This window comes from Nylanderia fulva, unplaced genomic scaffold, assembly GCF_048542155.1.
Source record: "Nylanderia fulva isolate GAGA-0341 unplaced genomic scaffold, ASM4854215v1 Scaffold168, whole genome shotgun sequence".
NCBI classification, from domain to species: domain Eukaryota; kingdom Metazoa; phylum Arthropoda; class Insecta; order Hymenoptera; family Formicidae; genus Nylanderia; species Nylanderia fulva.
Genome location: NW_028189923.1, coordinates 72,501 through 98,166, shown reverse-complemented (window position 1 = coordinate 98,166; position 25,666 = coordinate 72,501). Strand labels below are relative to the sequence as shown.

The 25,666-nt window shown below is 28.3% G+C and overlaps 1 protein-coding gene and 1 long non-coding RNA gene across 2 annotated transcripts; one reads left to right on the top strand and one right to left on the bottom strand.

Moving 5' to 3' along the window:
* The first annotated feature begins 2,958 nt into the window (after window positions 1-2,958).
* LOC146723783 (uncharacterized) lies at window positions 2,959-8,276 on the top strand. Its single transcript, XM_085481042.1, has 5 exons — window positions 2,959-3,073; window positions 4,250-4,460; window positions 6,146-6,174; window positions 7,844-8,003; window positions 8,107-8,276. Exons 2-5 carry the CDS (start codon window positions 4,256-4,258, stop codon window positions 8,274-8,276), a joined length of 564 nt encoding a protein of 187 aa, XP_085337168.1. The 5' UTR covers window positions 2,959-3,073; window positions 4,250-4,255.
* A 10,646-nt stretch (window positions 8,277-18,922) lies between these two features.
* LOC114945551 (uncharacterized) lies at window positions 18,923-20,426 on the bottom strand. The gene is made up of 2 exons (XR_003822425.2): window positions 20,210-20,426; window positions 18,923-19,362 (listed from the first exon to the last, which is right to left on the bottom strand). It is a non-coding gene; the product is annotated as an uncharacterized LOC114945551 (long non-coding RNA).
* Window positions 20,427-25,666: the final 5,240 nt, after the last annotated feature.

Here is a 25,666-nt window from a genome sequence, read left to right as displayed (position 1 = left end):
TTTATATACTCAAGCAAATAAATTATCGTGCATGAGTGTTGCAAATGCGCCTTGAGGAACAAAATTGCTTTACATGTGTATATGCGTACGTGACTCAATCTGAGAACGAAGTGTCACACTTCTGATATATAATTATCATTCTCAAGGTTAACTGTACCAATCTTATTCAAACTGGTTGCAATTGAAAGCTTGTATCCACATTATATTATAAAATATGTTAAATTTTTTATTACGGCTCTAGTTCTTGAAATAACTTAATCAAAAGTTTACTAAATCTAAAATTCCAAAAATAAGCTATTGTGGTAATGTCGCGGCCCCTGAACATAGACAAAATTGTTGACAAGCTAGAAATGTATTTTTATTCAGAGATTTTAATATTTTATTATTTCATCATTTTCCGTCTCATTTCTTGTCCGTTTCACTGTTTCATCATCTTTCTGTCTTATCGTTTTTTTTCATTTTTTCTCCCTATTTTACTGTGATGTGTGTAATGAGGGTTAAGATAATGCTAGAACTGACTCTGTCTAGTAAAAATTTTACCGACAATATGTTACTTGTAAATTTTATTTTTATTTTTTATTGCTTTTATATATATAGTATACACTATTACGAAAAGAAACTATAAGAATACGAAAAATTACTGTTATACTAATAATATATATTATTGAAGAACTATTGTTATATCAGTAATTTTTTCGTATTCTTATAGTTTTTTTGTGCGGGCATATATACTAAAAATTTTATGTACAATATCCGGAAACTTATTTATTGTTCTTTTTATGTTATTTACTTCAATATTGTATATATTTTACATAAATTTGAGTTTTTATAATTTTCTAAGGCTAAACCTTTAAACTCAATTTTAAACGTTTCCTGTCATTCTTTCACATGCCCTCCTTACCTTCCTGAGTTCATTTTGCACTTGCAAATTGTATAACTTTAATATAAAATAAATATTCATATCATCTGATAGCAGCTTGTCGATAAATTTAAAAAATTTTATAATTTTTTAATCAAAGATGATTATCCATGCCTTTATTAACATATATACTTTAATCCCTAAAAAGGATTTTTAATACTCGGGCTCTTCTTGTGGCTGGAGTATGTTGCGAATATGTACCTATTACATTTTAACAACATGCTTTATATTATAACAAATTTTCAGTCAATTATTAATATATTTTAAAATAAAAACGTAGATATTTGAGAATTGCCAGACAGAATTTAAAAAAGTAAAACTCTTCTCTCGACCGTACTGGCAAATATTATTTATTAAAAAAATAAAAACGTAGATATTTGAGAATCGCCAGACAGAATTTAAAAAAGTAAAACTCTTCTCTCGACCGTACTGGCAAATATTATTTATTAAATCACAACGTTTCGACCCTTCCTTGCCCAGTAAACATTAGATATTCTAAGTATATACATAGAGTGTCTGTAATGTGAAAATAATATCATGTATTTGTCATGTACATACATAGAATATACAGGAATGGATATACATTTATAGAACATACATAGAATATTGTATAGATATATGTGATATGTATATTCATTCGAGATGATAGCTGGAATATACGTAGCACATACGTCTTGTACATTTCATGTATGCACATCGAATGCACATTCATGCAACATACATGGATGTATATATATTTATGAATATTCATAGAATATCGTATAGATATATGTGATATGTATATTCATTCGAGATGATAGCTGAAATATACATAACACATACGTCTTGTACAATCCATGTATGTACATCGAATGCACATACATGCAACATACATGGATGTATATATATTTATGAATATTCTTAGAATATCGTATAGATATATGTGATATGTATATTCATTCGAGATGATAGCTGAAATATACACAGCATATACGTCTTGTACATTCTATGTATGTAGATCGAATGCACATACATGCAACATACATGGATGTATATATATTTATGAATATTCATAGAATATTGTATAGATATATGTGATATGTATATTCATTCGAGATGATAGCTGGAATATACATAATATATACATTATTCCATCCATGTTCATGCAACAAATAAATATATATGCATAAAAATACTGTTGTTATTAGTGTTTTTTTAAAGTAATAGGGTAGAATCAATCTATTCCTTTTTTAAAATAACAATATAATATTATTTTCTTATCTGATAAAGCTATAGAAAAGTTTATTATCCCTACATGTAATTTTTATTGGTGGCGTAACGGCTACTGAATTATTTAATAAAAAATGTAAAGAATAACTAATGATAAAAAATACATATTTTTTAAAATAATATATACTTTTTATTCATAATATATTTTAATATTATATTTATACTCTTTACAATTTATATTTTATAATATTTAAAAAATATATAATATATATATTTATATTAAAATTAAATTTGTTTAGAATTTTATTTTTTACGCTTATTTAAAAAAATTTTTTTAGTAAAATAAAACTTGTAAAATTTTTGAAAATTTACTAGTTTGTCGTTAAGAGTCAAGAATTAAACGAGGTCGATCGTTGTCGGCGATGTTGCCCGGTATTGGACAAATCAAAATTAAGCGCACTGATCTTTGATGCGTGCAGAGCCATGACTGTATCATAAACTCTTGGGGGTCGTCTACGAATATCGTCTGCCGAAATATGAAAAGCGCCCAACAGCGGCCAAAATATTACGGTGATCAAAATATTACGGATCAGCATATTTGCGACAAAAAAACAAAATCAGCTCAGCGAGTAAATCAACGGCGATTAATGCGTTAATTAGATAAAGCCACACTTTTGTCTCAGCGTGGTACTTGCCTGTGCACGCTAAACCGCGACGGCCATATGCTTATCGGTCATTGGCTTGCACATCGTGCCTCAATTGTCGCACATGTAGTGGGGTGTCACTACTATCGATCGCGTATCGAGCAGGATCTATCATCTACCTCGCTCTCTCCGTGTGCTGTGACCTGAGACGGATCTCCTCGTGTACGAGCCAAAAACGTGTGCAGTGTCCCTCAAAAAATAAAGTACGCCGAATCTTCAAAAAAGAAGAGATCGTAAGCTGGTAAGATAACTTGCTTTTCTGTGAAACAAACTCTTTAATCGCTCTAGGACTTTATTTACTGCATTTTCGTGTTTTCGAGTCATGCCGGCAACGTGGCTGCCATTAGTGAATTTGATAATTTTCGGTGACGTTATTGCTGTTAAAAATTATTTCGAGTGACCGGTTTCAAGCGAAATAAGCGACTAAGATCGGTTTGTATAGAATCGGCTAGTATAAAATAAATGATTGTGCTCGGCCTCTCGGAGATACGGGACCACGTGAAACACAGGCGAGTCGTCGTCTATCGTCTTTTGTCCGTTTGTGTTGTACATTTTCGCCTGTGTGTGTACTTATCTCATATAAAATTATGTCGTATTATGTGTGTATGTGTCGCGTCGGTGTTTATACATAAGATGAACTATAGATTTTTTACTCTGGTAGTAAATTATTGAACACAGCCTATGTAGATGCGGTTTATTAGTTTATGTTGTCGCATTGGCAGAAAATTTCACGTTTGTCCTTTTGTTGCGCATGTTACGTTACCGTAGAATATGAATATAATTGGGAAAACTGTCGGGTCCGTGATTTCGATTTATTGACTTCTCGATTCTTGGAAGTATAGTTAGAAATTGGAGCTAGTCGAAATAATCTTGGCATAAAATATTTCCTTATATAATCAAATATTTTATGAAAGTATAATGAAAAGTTTAATGTATAAAAAAAATTAATTTTATTTAAATTTTTATTAAAATTATTGAATTATTGATTTATATACAATATATTATATGTATGTATAATGATTATTAATTGATTACGTATATATATTAATTGGCTATATTTAATAGATTGCTAATTAATTTATTGGATATTTTAGAAAATAAAAATTTATTGAATATAGTAAATTTTTTTTAATTGAATGTTTAGAAACTTTTATTAAAGTTAATTATAATCTTTAATTTCTTTTTTATAATAATTGTTTTTATAATTTAATTTATAAATTTTTCTTGTTAATTTAAATAAAATATATATTTTTCTTTAATTTAAATAAAATATATATTTTCTTCACAATAATCTAAATAATTTGTTAATTATTTTTTAATTAATTTTAAGAGGAGAGAGGATGAGGGTTGATGTGATAAAAAACGAAAGACATTGTAACATTGTTTTGTACATTATGTAAAAAATTTTACTAAATAGTTTAAGATGCCCTGGCTTGTAGTTAAATTTGATTTGGAAAATACTGTTGAAGCTGTACCAAAAAACTGGTATTGCGAAAAAACTTCGACCTGTTATTGGCCACCAGAGTCTTGTAATAGTAGCTATGTCATTGAAGAAAAGATAAAAAATCAACAGACTCCGGATCGTTCATTATGGAAAACATATCCTGCTGTAATCTTGGGGCAATATGGTAAGCTTGATTAATTATATAAGAATATGAAAATACGCAACAAGTACTTATCTAGTTTTAAACACTCTCTTTGTCTTATTTTTCCTTTTATTAACTTTATCTTAATATTTTGCAGCTTTTTTCTGACTATATATTTTTTTTTTATTTATTTTTTTAATATATATTTTCTGATGTGCAGACTGCAAGTCCTAAATTAATTAATTATATATTTTTAATATAGCTATATTAAAATTCTGTTACATACAAAATCACATTCTTTTATTAATTTCATATAGAGTTTACTTTAATAGAATTTTAATTTAAGGCTTAATTACGAAGATACACGATGGCAAAAATTGAAAACATGCAAAAAATGATGGCCTCTCTTGACATTTTCACCGAGGGAAAATCGTCTTCAAATAATCCTAGGAATCTGTCATTAAAAAATTTGTTAATTTTATTTGTTATTAATTTTGGAACACCCTGTATAATCTTATTAAAGTTCAGTAATGTTTCATCGTTCATTTTGAGTATTTCCTATTGTTCACCTTCTTGCCCAACATATCTCGCACGTTGGCTCAACCTACCCCAGTGGGTAGTGGGGAACATTGGGTCACTCTGACAATCTTTATTTAAAATTTATTTTTTCCGTTCTCGATGTATATTTAAAATTTTTTTCATGCATAATCAAGAACCTGAATGTCAAATCTCTCATTTAGTACTATATTTATAATCATATTATAAATAGATAATTTTTTATTAGAATTTAAAGAAAAAGTTGCTTAACTAGCCCCGCTCTACCCTACCTATCTCTAAAAATACATAATACGAGTATATACTTCTAAAAAAATTAAAAATATGAAATCAATAGTCAATAACTAACTAAGTAATTCAGTTTCCAAGTAATTTATTACTTACAAGTAATTCAGTTTGTGAGAATTTGTAATTTGATACAAAATGAAAATATTTTAATGAAAAAAGTAAAACTCTTTTCTCGACCGTACTGGCAAATATTATTTATTAAATCACAACGTTTCGACCCTTTTTTAAGTCCTTATCAAGTGATCTACATATATATAGAGAAGAAATACAGTACAGAGATTAATACAATAAAAAAAAATTACTTCAAAAAATTACTTAACAATATTACAAAATAATAAAAAAAAGCGAAACATACTTGTGAAATTAAAATAAAATTATAATTTTAAGATGTCAAGAACGAATATAGTGTCGGTTTGACAACACGTCAAGACTCTTAGACGAGTTATAAGAGACTAAACGACCTTTATTATTTTGTCGTAGATATTACTTAAATTGTCGATATCCTTTTGTAAGTTAATAGCGTTATTATTTTTCTTAATAAAAAACATTTCAGTGATTTCTCTTTTTCTTACGTGTTTTTCACTGTGCAAAATAACCGGCGAAGTCCAGTCAAAATCGTGATCAAATTCAATTTTATGTTTGCTGATAACTGATAAATTACTCGAATGCATTTTGATGTTGCTGAAATGTTCTTTTACACGTGTACATACGAGTAGATGTGTCGTTGTTTGTCCGATGTTGCTGTTGTGCCTCCGGGAAGGCACGGAAAATTTTGGGGTCTCAGTCGACTGAAGGATGAGGATCCTAGGATCGGCGGGCGTCTCCACTTTGATTAACTTCGCTTGTGTATTTGAATAAATCTTTTATTTCGCTTATTTCTTGAGTTGGATTAATTATGTATAATCCCACCTGGGTGATTAGTTAGGTGTGCTCGCTCTCGATAATCAGATTACAGGTGATAGTTATATTCTGCGGCTTGTCTTCGACTCCTAGTTAGGTTCTAATTAGCGACTCGACCTTTTGGATTTTCGTTAGCGACTGCCTTCGTCGCCTCGCTTTCCGTTCGCGGTGGTCTCCTGCCCTTTTCTACATCTTTCGGGGGAAGATGTAGAGAAGCTCTTTCATTGGCTACTTTTTATTCACACGCTTTTTATCTAGGTGCAAGCGAAGCAGGTTGATTCTTCGCTTGCGGTCCGCGGGTTTCGGCGTAACGCTTATGTTTCATCGCGTTTGCGTCTTTTCGCGATAAGCGCTTTGCGAGAGCGTGAGAACGTTTCTCAAATGATTATATAATAGCTGACTTACTAATTTATTATTAAAACTATGTTAATATAATATAATATAATATAGTTATAGTCATTCGGACTATAACATTGCAATCATTACAATTAATTTCGTAAACTACTTTAGTCTCTTTATCTGTAGGCATCATCATTAAAATTTTTATATCTTAAATATTTAAATATTAATAAAATTTATATTATTAATATGTATTATATAAGATATATTTCAAAAGTAAACGTTAATCCTTAATAACTTCAGAATATTTTGATGTTGAAATTTCAAATTGCTTTACTTTATAATTTTTTGTCAGAATTCTAATGATAATGTATATAATATATTACAAGATATTTTAAAATATAATGATAATGTATATAATAGATTACAAGATATTTTAAAATATAATGATAATGTATATAATAGATATACAATAAGATATTTTAAAAGTGAAGTGATGAATTGGTTCGGGAATTGATTGAGAATTTAAAAAAATTGATATGAACATAGCTCCGGAAATGTGTTGATTTCGAGATTAAGAGATAACACCATTTTTATGTTAAAATTTCAAATTACTCTACTTTAGAACTTTTTGTCAAAATTGAAAGAAGAGGTGGCTTTCACAAATTTTGATAGTTTTTACGTTTTTAGTTATGTTATAAATTTTAGAAATCATCTCTTTTAATTTTGACAAAAAGTTCTAAAGCAATAAAGTAATTTGAACATAAAAATGGCGTTATCTCAAAATCAACACATTTTCGGAGCTATGTTCATCAATTCTTTTTTTTTGTTTTTGGATTCTCAATCAATTTCTGAATAATTAATTATTCCATTTTTAAAATACCTTATATATGTAATCTATTATATACATTATATATATGTATATTATAATAATATATTTTTAATAATATTATTAAGACGATTTGGCAGAAAGTATCTTAGCATATTTCATGTAGACACGTTAATGACATAAACCAAACATTACGTCTACAGAATGAAGCCGGAATTTGCGAATGAGATAGTTGATTTGCTTTTAGTGCTTTCTTACTCTATCATATTGATCATATTTTTTCTATATGATAGAATGAGCAAGTACTAGGGGAAATCAACTATCTGACTTGCAACTTTCGGCTTCACTCGCTGCTACAACAGAAGTATAGAAATATTTAGAATTAGTCTATGTATATACGGCATTGATTATACGCGAGTTCGGTGGTTCGGCCGTCGAGCTTTAAACGTGGAGGGATCGGAGGGATCACCTCAGATATCGGTCCAAAAATCGAATTCTGAGCACACTGTTTTAGACTGAAGAGCTGAGTCGTATAGGAGGATCCAACGTAAAGGAGTTGATTAAAAGAATAATGTATAGAATTCTATTAAACGAAGTCGGAATGCTATACTCTTGGGAAGGTGCGAAAAAGAAGAAAGCATTCAAAAATTTAAACATTGCAGCTGTCATTTTAGGTAAAGGTCATAAGTTAATAAATAAAAATAATAAATAATCTTATAAATTAAACATTTTTGTTTTATAAAAATATACATTTGATTAATTTTTTATAATTTTCAGATGTCGTTCGTAAAAATCCAAAAATTCAAAGCGCCACTGAACTCGAAGCAATAAATCACATAAAAGCTTGGCTCGTCAGAAGTAAGGATCGATACTTTAATGCACAAAAAAAGATTAACCAAGTTCAACCTAACCCACCTGCTAATACTCAGGACGACGAAGATACGTAGTCATTTACATTCATAAAATGTGCTTTCAACGTACGTAAATTTTATTTTCTTTTGAACAGACTGATAGTCTAGTCTTGACTAAGCATTACTATTTTTATATGTATTGTTATTACATATAAAATTTATAAACATATTTTTAATTTTTAGTAATTAATATTAAATCTATTATGAAACATTGAACTGAAAAATATAGTTGTTTTTAGTTTGGATAATAAATTTAGTATTAAACGAATGCAGGGAATTAGTTATCATTTATAGTAATTGAGGTTATTAAAGCTTATAGTATTTTATAGTATATATATGTTCAATATTTCGAATTAAAATCAATGAAAAAAAGAGTTTCAGAGAAAAACGGTGTAGATATATTAAAGAAAAAGTAAAGCAATCAGTAGCAATTATTAACAGTACTTATCAATTTTATGTTCCAAATTTAACGGTTGAAAATAAAAATGATGAAACCAATCGGTACAGCTACTCAAATAATAAAGTTACTTATAATTCTGATACCGAGAACATTGGTTCGAGTTATGTAGACATTGATAATTTGACGTTCGACGAACAACCCACCCATAGTTCTGATAGCATAATTAGAAAAACAAGTTTATGTTCAGATCATGTTGAAAATAGTGAGCAGTTATCTTGCAAACTTGCTAAATGGACTGTAGAAAACAACATTAGTTTATCTGCATTGAGAGAGTTGCTTACTATTTTGCGCGAAGATCCTAATTCTTATTGCACCAATAATATACCAGCAGACCCTCGCACTCTTTTAAAAACGCCTAACAAAGCATATGGTACAAAAATGGGATTGGGTTTATTTCACTATTTTGGGATAGCTGAAACATTAAATTCTTTATGCATTGCTCTTAATATAAATGTAACGTCCAGCACAGAGTTTTCTCTTGCAGTTAATATTGATGGGCTACCTTTGAGTAAAAGTTCTGCAAGTTTATTTTGGCCCATTTTGTGTTCCGTCAAATCAATCGAAGCCCTTAAAAATAAAGTTTTCTTAGTAGCTCTTTATCATGGACATGATAAACCAAATTCCAATGATTTTTTACTTAATTTTGTTAATGAATGTGCAAAGTTAACAACAAATGGCATATTAATCAAGACCGTTATATGCAAATTTAAAATTGAAATGTTAATCTGTGATACACTTGCAAAATCATTTGTACTATCACTTAAAAGTCATTCAGGCTACTTTTCCTGCACAAAGTGCAATCAAGAAGGAGAAATGATTAACAATATTATTTGTTTCGTTGAAACGGAAAATCTTGTAAAAAGAACTAATGATTCTTTTAGAAATAAACTTTATCCAGAACATCACGTTGGTGAAACTCTTTTCATTAACATTCCAAACTTTAATTTTATTGATAATGTGCCCTTGGACTATATGCACAATCTTTTGTTAGGCGGAACTAAGAGACTGCTATGCAATAGATGCTATGGGTGGATATTCGGTAGACCTCCTCACAAATTACGTGCAAAGGATGTTAATGATATTACTAATTTGTTTCTTAAACTAAGAAAATATATTCCTTGTGAATTTTCACGAAAGACTCGATCTATAGTAGAATGCAAGCGATATAAGGCTACTGAATTTAGACTCTTTTTACTATATACAGGTCCAATAGTCTTAAAACAAGTACTGTCTCCTAAAGTTTACAATAATTTTATTACCCTTAGCTTAGCAAGCACTATCTTAATTAGTAATTATTATTCAAAATATGAACATTTTATTTCTTACGCTCACGAGCTCATGAAGCATTTTATTACTAATTCTATTCAAATTTATGGTCCAGATTTCATTTCTCATAATATACATAATTTTTTGTACTTAACTGATTGTGTAAAATTATTTGGTTCGCTAGACAGTTTTAGTGCATTTCCATTTGAAAATTTTATGCAAAAATTAAAAAAAATGGTTCGTAAATCTTCCCAACCCTTACAACAAGTTGTTCGTCGAATCGTTGAAGAGAATAATATTTTAAGACCTACTAAGAATACTGATGATAATTTGTCTACAGAATTGTTAATGGAACATTCTGATGGCCCTTTAATAAATACTTGTAATCCTCCTCAGTACAAAAAACTTAAAACTGCCGAATATTGTTTAAATATTAATAGAACTGCTGACCGATTTGTAGAATTGAAAAATAAAACAATAATTGAAATAAAAAATATGTGATATAATAAAAGGCCAACTTAACGAGCTTATAAGATATTAATTCAAAAATTTTTATTATTAATTTACGTCATAATATACAAAAGATAAGATAAACGTTTCGACTGTACGACAGTCTTTTTCAATATCATGCTAATATGTCAAAAAATTAATTTAGTCATATCGACCTTATTATAAATACAACATTTATGAGATTATCATATGACGAACGCAGTACAAAATTCATGTTTGTTGGCTTGAGTTAGAGCGTCAGATTTATGTATGTCATGCTGTTATATTATGTGACGACACTGTGAACCAATTAATATATCCGCTCAAATATTACATTTTAGATTTTTAATAAATAGTATTAACTTACTTTTTTGTCACAAACATAACACTTTTTTAAAAAATTATTTCTTTTTGAATAACATAATCACAATGTGTACTTTTTAAAAACAATTCGATATCTGTATCTCGCAATGTTGGCGCGCTGTATATATACCCAATTTTTAAGATGACGTAGACAATTTTTTTAAAATATCAAAATAAGAACCGTCAAGACGCTCGGTGTCCTTTTTTAGGTTGATACTGTTGTTTTCTTCTTTAATATGTATCATTTCTGATATCAACCTTTTATAATAATTCTTTTCATAATCTAGGATTTTTGTGTCGTTCCAATTGAAATTGTGTGTAAATTTTACAATATGATCAGAAACCACCGAGTGCCTTGCAGAATCTAATCTAATATTATTTTTATGTTCATTTACTCTTGTACCTAATTGTCTTTTCGTTTGTCCTACATATGTAGCATCACAATTATTACACGATATCTTATATATGACCCCCGAATTATTTTGGAGCTTATCTTTGTCTTTTTGCGTTTTTATGACTCTGTTTAATTTCTTTAGACATCTGTATCCTACTGTTATATTTGATTTCTTTAATTCTGATGCTACTAGTTCCGAGATTCTTTCAATATATGGTATCGCTATGAATTTTTTATTTCTGTCGTTATTTATGATTTCGTTATTTATATCTTTAGTACTTTCTTTGTTTAATCTATTAACAATAAGGAACTTCAATCTATTATTGATTTCTGAGAAAATGAGATCAAGAAGATAACTATTGCTCAATAAAATCTTTATGATTAATGTTAAATTTTTACTATGAAAACGGGGATGTGATAATAATATTGACCGGTCTACTAAATTATATATTACACTTTTTTTGTGGCATATAGGATGATTTGAATGATATGAGAGTGTTCTACCCGAAAATGTTTTTTTCTGAAACCAATCTATATATATTATGTTATTTATAATTTTGAGTGAGATATCTAAAAAACTTATGCTACGGTTATCCTCTCTTTCTATTGTGAATTTTAATCTATCGGGACAATCATTAAATTTTTCTACTAAATATGTGACTTGATCTTCCGGCAAGCAAACCAAGATATCATCGACGTAGCGATAGTAAAACCTTATATTTACATTTATAGTTTCAAGAATCCTAGTTTCTACATCTTGCATGACAATATCCGCAATAATTGGAGATAAAGGCGATCCCATAGGAGTTCCATGTATTTGTTTATAGATCGTATCGTTGAATGTGAAGTACGTTGAAGTCAAAATGAATTTAATTACATTAACAAACTCATTTTTATCTATTGATGTGTGGTTTTCAATGTAATGCCATCTATTATTTATGCTGTCCATTGCAAGGTCCAAAGGAACATTTGTGAACAACGATATCATTATTTAATTAAATTTAAATGTTATTTAAATAACAATACTAGGACAGACATAATAAATAACAAACTTACTTTTATGTATAAAAAAACTATGACATTTTGTAAACAAAATCCTAGCATCATTTTCACAAGAGCAGACAAGGGAAACACGACCGTAGCGATGACCAAAGAATTTTATATAGACAAAGTTGAAGAATTATTAAATGACAAAGATAATTATATGACAAGCAAAAACAATCCAATAATAAAAATAGAAAAAGACCTTAATAAAAATTTAAAACAATGGTTAAAAAATGAATGGATCACAAAAAAGACTATTATTGTTTAAGTTCCAGTGATTCAGTGCTTCCTAAAGCATATGGCTTGCCCAAAATTCACAAGGAAAACATTCCATTCAGGGTAATAATATCGTCGGTCAGTACAGCACTACATCATTTAGCTGCATATTTACATAACATTTTAGTGACAAGTTTACCCAAAGGAAAAAGTCATGTTAATAATAGTTTTGAATTGTGCAACGCATTGTCTGATCTTAAATTAAATAATAATGAAACAATCGTATCTTTGGATGTGATATCGTTGTTCACAAATGTTCCTTTGGACCTTGCAATGGACAGCATAAATAATAGATGGCATTACATTGAAAACCACACATCAATAGATAAAAATGAGTTTGTTAATGTAATTAAATTCATTTTGACTTCAACGTACTTCACATTCAACGATACGATCTATAAACGAATACATGGAACTCCTATGGGATCGCCTTTATCTCCAATTATTGCGGATATTGTCATGCAAGATGTAGAAACTAGGATTCTTGAAACTATAAATGTAAATATAAGGTTTTACTATCGCTACGTCGATGATATCTTGGTTTGCTTGCCGGAAGATCAAGTCACATATTTAGTAGAAAAATTTAATGATTGTCACGATAGATTAAAATTCACAATAGAAAGAGAGGATAACCGTAGCATAAGTTTTTTAGATATCTCACTCCAAATTATAAATAACATAATATATATAGATTGGTTTCAGAAAAAAACATTTTCGGGTAGAACACTCTCATATCATTCAAATCATCCTATATGCCACAAAAAAAGTGTAATATATAATTTAGTAGACCGGTCAATATTATTATCACATCCCCGTTTTCATAGTAAAAATTTAACATTAATCATAGAGATTTTATTGAGCAATAGTTATCCTCTTGATCTCATTTTCTCAGAAATCAATAATAGATTGAAGTTCCTTATTGTTAATAGATTAAACAAAGAAAGTACTAAAGATATAAATAACGAAATCATAAATAACGACAGAAATAAAAAATTCATAGCGATACCATATATTGAAAGAATCTCGGAACTAGTAGCATCAGAATTAAAGAAATCAAATATAACAGTAGGATACAGATGTCTAAAGAAATTAAACAGAGTCATAAAAACGCAAAAAGACAGAGATAAGCTCCAAAATAATTCGGGGGTCATATATAAGATATCGTGTAATAATTGTGATGCTACATATGTAGGACAAACGAAAAGACAATTAGGTACAAGAGTAAATGAACATAAAAATAATATTAGATTAGATTCTGCAAGGCACTCGGTGGTTTCTGATCATATTGTAAAATTTACACACAATTTCAATTGGAACGACACAAAAATTCTAGATTATGAAAAGAATTATTATAAAAGGTTGATATCAGAAATGATACATATTAAAGAAGAAAACAACAGTATCAACCTAAAAAAGGACACCGAGCGTCTTGACGGTTCTTATTTTGATATTTTAAAAAAATTGTCTACGTCATCTTAAAAATTGGGTATATATACAGCGCGCCAACATTGCGAGATACAGATATCGAATTGTTTTTAAAAAGTACACATTGTGATTATGTTATTCAAAAAGAAATAATTTTTTAAAAAAGTGTTATGTTTGTGACAAAAAAGTAAGTTAATACTATTTATTAAAAATCTAAAATGTAATATTTGAGCGGATATATTAATTGGTTCACAGTGTCGTCACATAATATAACAGCATGACATACATAAATCTGACGCTCTAACTCAAGCCAACAAACATGAATTTTGTACTGCGTTCGTCATATGATAATCTCATAAATGTTGTATTTATAATAAGGTCGATATGACTAAATTAATTTTTTGACATATTAGCATGATATTGAAAAAGACTGTCGTACAGTCGAAACGTTTATCTTATCTTTTGTATATTATGACGTAAATTAATAATAAAAATTTTTGAATTAATATCTTATAAGCTCGTTAAGTTGGCCTTTTATTATATCACATATTTTAATTGTATACAAGCCAAAGTTTAATTTATAAAATATATATATGAAATAAAAAATTTTGTTAGCCATAAAAGTTCAACAGTTCTGTTAGGTTATAGCTACAGTTTACAAAATGATTTTTACTCTAAGCCATGTAATTCATCTTTGTTTGACATACAGTATATAAAAAAAAATAATAATTTACTTGAAATGTGGTCCATTAATGACATTAATAGGAAATTAATAGTTCTACCATTTAGAGGTCAATACGTTTCTTTCCCACTATTACACTTATAAGCAAAATTTGAAATTATTAAAAAAATTTTTAAACTGTAATTGTTAAATTAGTTTCATGTAATTAAAAATTACATTTTAATTTGTAATTAAATTCAATTATATTTGCAACTCTTAAGAATGTTTTAAATCAAAATGACGTTTGTTCACCATTTCCAATAAAGACAATTTAAATAGTGTTAATGATTTTTTATGAATATAAAGAATATTATAAAGAAAACAAAACTATATTTTTCAGTTTAATTTGTAGCTTTTAATTTTAAGCATTTTTATATAGTGTAAGCTTTTATGGGTTTTTATAATTGTTCGAGATTCGAACGGTAATAACCCGCGGACAAGAAAGCGTTAAAATATTCATGCATCTCGATCAGGCCTCATGCAGCATGCATATAATTTATTAATTAATATCGTGGTTTAACATGCGTATTTTAAATTATATTTAAAATAGCGCTCGGCCGCAAGAGTATACGGATACTCCGCGCCTTCGAAAATAAGCGCTTACAACATTCTAAATTGTAAACACCGCTGTCGCGCGAGAGGAGAGAAAAACAAGTAAATAATTACAGTAAACGTTCCTTCGCCCTTAATATCACAATAGAACGATAGCAAATGTACTCGAATATTCTAGAATTACAAGGCCTATATAAGCCTCCTCTCTCGCGACCGCGGGGCTCTTTCCGATTGCTCGTCGCGAATAGAGTGTGCTTCTACTTTCCGAAAAAGATCGCTTGTCTTTTTCGGTTTTCTCGTCTAATTACCGTTGCTTGCGGAACAGTCAGTAATTTATTTTCGACCCGGTTTTTCTCTCGTTTATTGCATTCATTTCTAATACATACGACTCGGCTATCTTTTGGTAATTTCTGTGCGGTAAAACAATTGTAAATTTTGTTAGTAGTTGAAATATATTTTTGGTTAACGATACGCGTGTGTCGAGTGTAGTGCCTATCTATCGTCTCGCTTCCGACCGTCCTTTCCCGCTATCCGTTGTGCACAATAATGAAAGTATTCCGTTCAAAAACTTGTCTCATACATTTTTCTATATAAAAATTAATTAAACATGCATTTTATTCAGATTGCGCTTCATGAAAAATCTTATATAATCATGTCTATAATTATATTTTCGTTTAAATGCAATTTTACAGAAAATTTACCAAAGTTTATTAATAAAGAGATGTTACTAATTCTTTTCCACTCATAAAATTTAATGTCAAAATAGATTAGGCAAGTTTTGGAACAGATTGCTTAAATATTATATTGATATATAATATATATAATATTACATAGATTTTATATATAATAAAATATTAGTAGTATTCCCAGGTAGGGAATCGCGTAATTTGATGTCAAAATGACCTCATTTGACGTTAGAATAAGATCATTTGACATCAAAATAATGTATGTTGCTATTTGGGCTATAGATTATAAATAGAATATGCTAAAAATTATCGTATTTTTTGTTTCTGAAAACGCGTTACTTTTTCTATATTATAAATATTAATTTTGATTTTTATACAATTACTGTTTCCATATATATCCATACATATAATTTTTGTTTTTTTAATTGGTAACGCAAAATTTTTTGTTTTATATATAGGTACTTCAAATTAAAGTTTATAAAAAATGCTAAATCTAATACTAATATTCTAATACACATAAAATTTTTGTAGCCATTTGATTTATTTATAAAATATTAGTTAAGGCTTAATTAAACCATATTATAAAATATGACGTCAGAAGCAAGAAATTATATGAAGCTGTTCTTGCAAATTATATCGAAATAAATAAGATTATTCGAGCAATAATATGAATTAATAAAATCCGTCGAATACTTTTTTTACTTCGTAAATCTGCAAGTAGCTGTAAATAATCTTGCTCAATCATGTCCACGTTTACTGAAAATGTAGGACATATGCAAACAATGAGTTATACGCATATTTATTAACAAATAGGGAGTTTGACGGATTTTACTAATTCATATTATCAAACACAATAATTACATTCAAAAACTTATTTTTGCGATATATATTATATAAAAAAGAAACTTCATGTTATTTCTTGCTTCTGACATCATAATTCAATATAGCTGTAATGAGGGATCAGTAGATGAAACGTACGCAGTAGAAAAAATTGAAACAATTTTGTCTTAAACACAAAATTGTTTCAATTTTTTTACAGGATATTTTATGTATTAATTATTAATAGTATTAATATTATACAAACATTTTGATCTGTTTATTTTTTCAAATAGATAAAGTACTTTTTAAAACAAGCTTCTTAATAAATTGTAATTTAACGTACTTATATTTTTTAAGTTTCTTATTTATGGAATACTGTGATCAAAGAAATAATGTTTAATTTCTTGTTTAAAATATTTCAAAGTTTAATTTTAATATATTCCCAGACAGCACAATAACGTTTTAAAAACGTACTAAATATATATATATTGGACGTTTCGTACATATTTAAAACATCCAGATTACAGCCTCAGACATTTTTAAGACATTTTAAATATGTCCAGTGTTACTGATTTGGACAATTAAAAAATGTCCATTTTATATACCAAACGGACTAAAATTGGACCTGTTTCGAACATTATTTAAATTTTTTATAGTAGGTTTAACAGCACATATATTCAAAAGACGTTCAGAGGACATCCAAAGGACATTCAAACATCCTCTGGATGTCCTCTGAACATCTTTTGGATATATTGTGCTCTAGGTAGGTGTAGGTAAAATATTGTTTATTTTTAACGCAAATTGGAGTTAACTTGTTAGCAACTTATTAATATAGTATAAAATATATATACAAATATTGTAATTGCTAACAAATTAAATTCCTAATGTAGCATTAAAATTAAACTTTAAGAAAAAGAACAAATTTAATATTCTTTTAAATATATATTAAATTTTATTATTTATTATATATTTTTATCATGTCTCATATAATTTTAATATTGTTTTAACATTTTTAAATTATAAATAAAATAATATTTATTGCGGAAAAAAGAAAACGAATTTTGTTTCTTTCAAAAAGTAATGTACATGACAAACATTTTGTACTGGAAAGAGAGGAATCTTGTTTTTTTATAAGGTCTACAATAGGTAATTTATACTCTAAGCTTTAAGAAACTGACTAATCACAGTCAAGTATTCCATTCATACTTGACTGTAATCAATTTCTTAAAGTTTAGGGCATAAATTACCTATTGTAGAACCGGTCTAACACTTAATCATAATTAACAAAAATAATTATATATGATATATTACTTTCTTTAAAAGTACTTATACATTTTATGATATATTACTTTCTTTAAAAGTATTTATAGTGAAAAAATAATATGATTATTGTTCATCTCACACAAAAAGTAATAAAGTATAACAAAACATTTTGTACTAGAAAGAAAGAAATCGTTTGTGTGCTCCTATAACATTCAGTCAATGAACAAAAATAATTATAACATTTTTATATGATATATTATGTTCTCAAAAAATAATGCAATATTTCGTATTAGAAAGAAAGAAAAAGAGAAGGGAAGAAAGAGAGAGAAAGGGAGAGAGGAGAGAGGGAGAGAAAGATAGAGGAAAAGAGAGAGGGAGAGGGAGAGAAGGAAAAGGACGAAGAAGAGGAAGAGGAACAGAGAGGGAAAGGAAGGAAGGGAAAAGGGATAGGAAAGGGATGGGAAGGGAAGAGAAAGAAAAGGAGGGAAAAGGAGAGAGAGGAAAAGGGAAAGGGAGAGGGAAAGGCAGAGGAAGGGAGGAAGAGGAAAAGGCAGAGGAAACGAGAAGAGGGAAAGGTAGGTGGGAGGGAGGTAGAGGAGTGGGTCTCTTCTATCTCGTATCACTTCTCTCTCTTCTCTTCTCTGCTCCCTTCTCTTCTCTTCGCTTCTCTTCTCTCTCTCTCTTCTCCTCCCTTCCCTCTTCTCTCCTCTCTTCTTTCTTTTTCTCTGCTCTCTTCTCTTCTCTCTCTTCTCTCTTCCCTCCTCCCCTCTTTTCTCTTCTCTTTCTTTCTTTCTTTCTTAGTCTTCTTCTTCTTCTCTCTCTCTCTCTCTCTCTCTCGCATAGAGAGAGAGAGAAGAGAGAGAGTATTTGCACTTTTTCTTAAGATTATTCCACAAGGTTCGAATGGCACTAACAATTCATAGATCTCAATGATAGGCTGATTTCCTTTATATTTTTGATCATTGACTCTGCTAAACGAATGTCTTCCATTTCTTTTCCTTGTATAACACAGAGACGATACGGAGATTCTATATCATCTTTACTCATATTAATATGTGTGCCACTTTTATCTTGTATGTTTTTGATCACTGAACCACCTCTTCCTATTACAACAGCTGCATATTGCTTAGGCACTTTGTATTGTGGTAGTGCTGTATGGTGATCTGGATGTTACTATCCGACGAGATTTCGTATCATCATCATTATCATCTCTTGTCTCATCATCCTTTGCAAATACAGAATATAAGATGTATTTTAAATTTATTGTCTCAGTTTTCCTCTTTCAGCAGCTCTTCTCAACCATCCTTAAATATGTTTTTCTGCTTCTTTAGTTGTTTGACAATATCCTCCTATTTTAGAGGCACCTATTTAACATAAAATGAAACAAAATTATTTAATTTATGCAATTTAAAAAAATAGGAAACATTTACATTTTTTTTTATATTTTTGTTTGAAATTTTTAGATAAACTTTTCTAGAATGTAATACTCACTTATTAAAACTTTGCAAATATTAAGGTTACAAAACGCTTTTTTCTTCTTTCGTCCAAAAAAACTATATTTATCCGCAATCTCATTTGTTAATATCATAGATAAACTATCATCATAGATATCTTCTAATAAATTCATATCCATTGTTCCCTCCTAATTGTTGCAACTCAGTCATCTAAAAAATAAAAATGAATGTTGTTTGTAAATTAAATATAATTTTAAAAGAATAACATTTTTCATAAAAAGCCTTAATCATTAGAAATAAGTTATAATAAATAAATAATTTATATTGTAGAAAAATTAAATTGTAGAAAAACTAAATTCACTAAAGTCGCTCAACAATAGAAAAAGTTATAAAATATACAATTAAGCTTTTATTATTTTAATATTAGAAAATTTGTCATCTTGATATAGTATAAACAATGTATGTGTATAGTGGACGTAAAGAAATAATGTTACGCACCGTTAAACATCTAACACATTTTATTTAGTCTTTAAGTCATCGATACTCAAGTTGGTATTCAGCATTGAATGTAAGATAAAATATAATTATATATATAACAAACATATAATTATATTTTACTTTACATTCAATGTTGAGTATCAATTTGAGTATCGATGACTTCCAGACAAAATGAAATGTGTTAGATGTTAAACGTGGTGTAATATTATTTCTTTACTTCCACTATATGCATAACAGATAATTGGAAATTATATCTTACCTTATCTTCAATATTGAGTGCCAATGTGAAATGTCGACTTTCCCGAACACAATGATGTGTTAGATGTTTAATGTTATGTAAAGTCTGTTTATTCCTCTGCTTCCACTGTATACATAACAGATACTCTGAAATATAAAATTTGATTAAATTGCAAGAAAAAGATGTGATAGAAAAATGTATGTGTATAGTGGAAGTAAAGAAATAATGTTATGCAACATTAAACATCTAACACATTTTATTTAGTCTTAAAGTCATCGATACTCAAATTGGTACTCAACATTGAATGTGAGGTAAAATATAATTATATATATAATAAATATATAATTATATTTTACTTTACATTCAATGTTGAGTATCGACTTGAGTATCGATGACTTCAAGACTAAATAAAATGTGTTAGATGTTTAACGGTGCGTAACATTATTTCTTTACGTCCACTATACACATACATTTTTTTATATTAAAGATCATATTAAAATCTTAATAAAGAAATAGTAAAATTATAATTAGCCATAAATTTTATAGGTACAAGGTACATAGAGGAAGTTATAACTTTGTTTTAATGGACTAAATTCACATAATTATAATATACTTTAATATAATATGTTATATAGATGTAATATATATTAAAAATATATAAATATATATATATATATATTCGTAAATACGTATATTGTTTTTATTGCAAGTACCTACATCTGTAAATACAATACAAGATATTTTAGTAATTAAATTTATGTACGGTGTATATTCGTGTATGGCATATTCTATGTATGTATAGTGATCTACAAACGATGTACATTGGATGTCTTTAATATGTACATATATAATGCACGTATATATATCCATACAATGTGCCTCATTTGTAAATCACTGTATATACATAGAATATCATTTATATACATAGAATATCATCTATAGATGTATATAGATGCAATTTATATACATTGGATATGAAAAAAATATTTAGTGTATATGTAAATTATCTGTCATATACTTTCCACGAATGTACATGGAATGTACCTATCTATATGCATATATATTGTATGGATATACAATGTATAAACAGAACATTAAATTTATATACAAATAGGATATCCAATGTACATTGTTTATACATCACTGTATATACATAGAATAAGTCATATTCACAGACGTATATGGAATACACATACATGAGATGTCCAATAAATATTTATTGTATATGAAGGAAGGTATCTGCTATATATATGTACTTCTCTGTATGTACATATACATAGAATATGCAGCAAATATACACATGTATATTACATGGACATACAGTGTACATACAGCGCGTTGCATTTGTACATACCTATGACATCCAGTGTATGTCATTTGTGTATCATTGTATGTCTATAGAATATGTGATATCCACTGATATATATGCAATGTATATTCATTGAATATCAAAATGTTTTCTGGGTGAGTCCTTATCAAGTGATCTAGATATACATAGAGAAGAAATACAGTACAGAGATTAATACAATAAAAAAAATTACTTCACTTAACAATATTACAAAATAATAAAAAGAAGCGAAACATACTTGTGAAAATAAAAATAAAATTATTATTTTAAGATGTCAAGAACAAACATAGTATTGGTTTGCCAACACGTCAAGACTCTTAGACAAGTTATAAGAGACAGTCTCTCATAACTCGTCTAAGAGTCTTAACGTGTTGGCAAACCGACACTATGTTTGTTCTTGACATCTTAAAATAATAATTTTATTTTTATTTTCACAAGTATGTTTCGCTTCTTTTTATTATTTTGTAATATTGTTAAGTGAAGTAATTTTTTTTATTGTATTAATCTTTGTACTGTATTTCTTCTCTTGACGTGTTGTCAAACCGACACTATATTCGTTCTTGACATCTTAAAATTATAATTTTATTTTTATTTTCACAAATCACTTGATAAGGACTCAAAGAAGGCTCGAAACGTTGTGATTTAATATATAATATTTGCCAGTAGGATCGAGAGAAGAGTTTTACTTTTTTAATATTTTAAAATATTGTGATTTATAAAAAATATATAAATATTTCAAAAATATAATATATGGTTGTACAGTAAATATGTTTTTATTTCATTTTATGATTTTTACTTAATTTAATGTTAAATAATTATTTAAAAATAAAATTATATTTAGGCCAACTAAGACGAGCAATAAAATCTTAGGATGTTATTTATTTATTTTGTACTTGTAAACATTAAAAAACCTTGTACTTATAAACATTAAAAAATTAAAGTTCTTATAAAATTAGATAAATATAAATATTCCAACGTATTGAGATATCACTTCTGACTTCTAATCATACACATAACTTCTTATACAATACGCGAACCTTTTTATTCATTTGACATTTTGTAAGTAATTTTATATCTTGAATTTCCATTATGTAAATAACTTGAATTCACAAATTTCTATTATGTACATAATTTCTAGTAATTTTATCTTTTTAATTGCTTCGTTTCCTAACTTATTAAGATCATTAATATCTAAAAATTCCCACAGCATAATTGTATCCATCCATTCAGTTACCAAATCTTGGAAACATATAATTTTTTATCAAAAAATAGTTGACTAGATAAGCAATTCGGCTACATATTTTTTGCTTATAAACGACGAATTTTTTGTTAATAATTGATCACGTAAACTTATTGTCTAGTGACCAATTATTTGACCTCTTATTTACAATTGCTTTCGTGCGTTTTTTATAATATTAGTGATTTATAATTTTTTATTTCATAATTAAAATGTTTTATAATTGCGACATAACAACCGTTAATATTTGCGATTTGTTAATATATTTTATTGCCGTCCGTTTTATACAATCTACTCTAATATTTATATATCATAATTCTTTGTCCCACAATTGACAGGAATATGGACTTTACCGCTCTTATTTGCGCATTGTTTATTTAGTTTTTATTTTGTATATTAATTTTGTGATTTTATTTGGTATTATCATTATTTATTTTTATTACTAGATAACACAAGCGCGCGCTTCGCGCGCACCAAACAAGTTTTTGCTCCGCGAGTGTACAAATTTTAATTAGTTGAATTTCAATTATATACATAACTGTAATTTCCGAATTTCTATTATGCACATAATTTTAATTCGCCGTATTTCTATTATGTAAATAACTGAACTTGTACTTAACAGAAATTCGACAAATAAAAATTATATACATAATAATAGTATAGTGGCAGGTATGGCCCGTCAAAACAAACCCCCACCACCGGCCCCTCTGGCGCCGTGGCTTATTTTTCCCCCACCACCAGCGTCTGGTTTTTCCGAGTGCGGGTGTTGGGGGAAAAAAAATGGCGACTGGCCCCAAAAGGTGGGGATGAGAATTTTTTTATTTTTTCTGATTTCCTCTGGATTTGAATCCGGGATCTTCGCGTTTCCGAGCAGGGTCCTAGTATGTTGAACTAAACGAGATCTTACTAGTCTAAGGATTAGATGAGGCATTTAAGTTGCGTAGAGTACGGGGTATATGGGGGTTCGGGTATACGTATGGCAAGGATAGCTCGTCGAATCAAATGGTCGATATTGGACGAGGTGGGGTAAAAACAGTTTGACCAAGAAAAGTGTCATGCGGTCAACCGAAGATCGATGGCAGGTAGGGGCTGACGATACCGTAGGGTAATAAAAAAAAAGAACACGTAAATATTTGTACAGGCGAGCATTCTGACTCGTGTCGATAAAAAATAATACATCGTTGTAAATTAGAAAGAATGCTTATTGTTGAAAAGATGTCAGATAAAATTTTATTTTAAAATATTGCGCGGCTTAAGGGGATCCTAAATGATGTTTTTACCGACCGAATGCGAGAATATTTATTTTTTTCATATAACTTTTTATTGACTATACTGATCAATAAATCCTTTTCCACGATTAAAGTACTTATAAAAACGGACCGCGCTAGCTATGTTTGCATATATAAATCATATAAAAATCAAAAATTACAGTTTTGTTATCGGCTGCTTTGTGTCAGTTCGTAATAATACTTATTTAATAAAAAAAGTTTTGCAGTTTGTCTGTGCATGAAATATAGTATGCGCGGTAAGGATTATATGAAGAAATATTAGTAAGCAATTAAAAGTGAGATTGCAAGTCTAATAAAAAAGTTATATATAAAAAAACATTTCACGCATATGTGTGTGTGCAAATCGAGGCTGCGGAATAAAACAGAGCAGTAGATTAGTTGCGTGATATCGTGATAGATGGAGCTGCAACGTGTTTCTCTCTCTCTCTCTCTTTCTTTCGCTCTCTCTCTTTCTGTTTTTTATAAGGTCTGTTCGTTTTGGCTACACTGGCCACATTAGTTCAGAGGTTGTCTTTTTTGTTCGACATTGGAAGGAAAAAGATAACCTCTGAATTAGTGTAGCCAATGTATGCCATTATATATTTTATGTTTGATAATATAAATAATACATCAATTTTTTTCTATAAAAAACTATATATAAAACAGAAAAAATTTTGTGTTATTTATATTATCAAACACATGAAATATATAATGACATACAATTTTATTTAATTATATTTGTATAATACAATAATATTCACATGATTTTTATAGATAATAAGTATATGCATTTATAATTTATAAAAACTAAATCTTATTTTTCATACATCGAAGTAATTCAAGTAATGATTTTACTGAAATATATATTTGATAGACATTGTGATTCTAACGAATTTTATTTGTTCGCATATACCTGTAAATTGTTATAAAATTACTTTTACTGTAAATGTAAGATAAATTGTATGCAATCTATAAAACAAAAAGAGAGAGACAGAGAGAGAGAGAGAGAGAGAGAGAGAGAGGAGAGCGAGCTTTTTTTTCTTTCCCGAAAATAGAGACATTCAATGCAAACGGTGAATTGTATATCTCTTTACGACACGTACAGCCGAGGAAAATTTTTATATATAATTATATAAAATAATTGTATAATTATGCATATAATTTTGCGATTATATATGTATAAAAATTATACATTATTTTAATATAATTATATATAAAAAATTTTTTCCCGGGTTGTATGTGTCGTAAAGAAATATATGTATAATTAATCGTTTGCATTGAATGTCACTATTTTTTTGAAAAAGTAAAAAAAGAGAGCTCTCTCTCTCTCTCTCTCTCTCTCTCTCTTTCTTGATCCTTTATGCTTATTGTTAGTATTCTATCAATTAGTAATCAATGCAATCAATCATATCGTTTTACGGCAACAGCCAGTTACTCGTTCACTCACTCATTCATTCTTTTAAAATATGTCCATTTTTATACATAATTATGTAAATTTATATATAAAAAATAAGGGTGCATATATAATCATGTCAAATTTGTATATAAAACATATATTTATATATATAAAGAAATACTTATTTATTACACTTGTAAATATATATATATATATATATATATATATA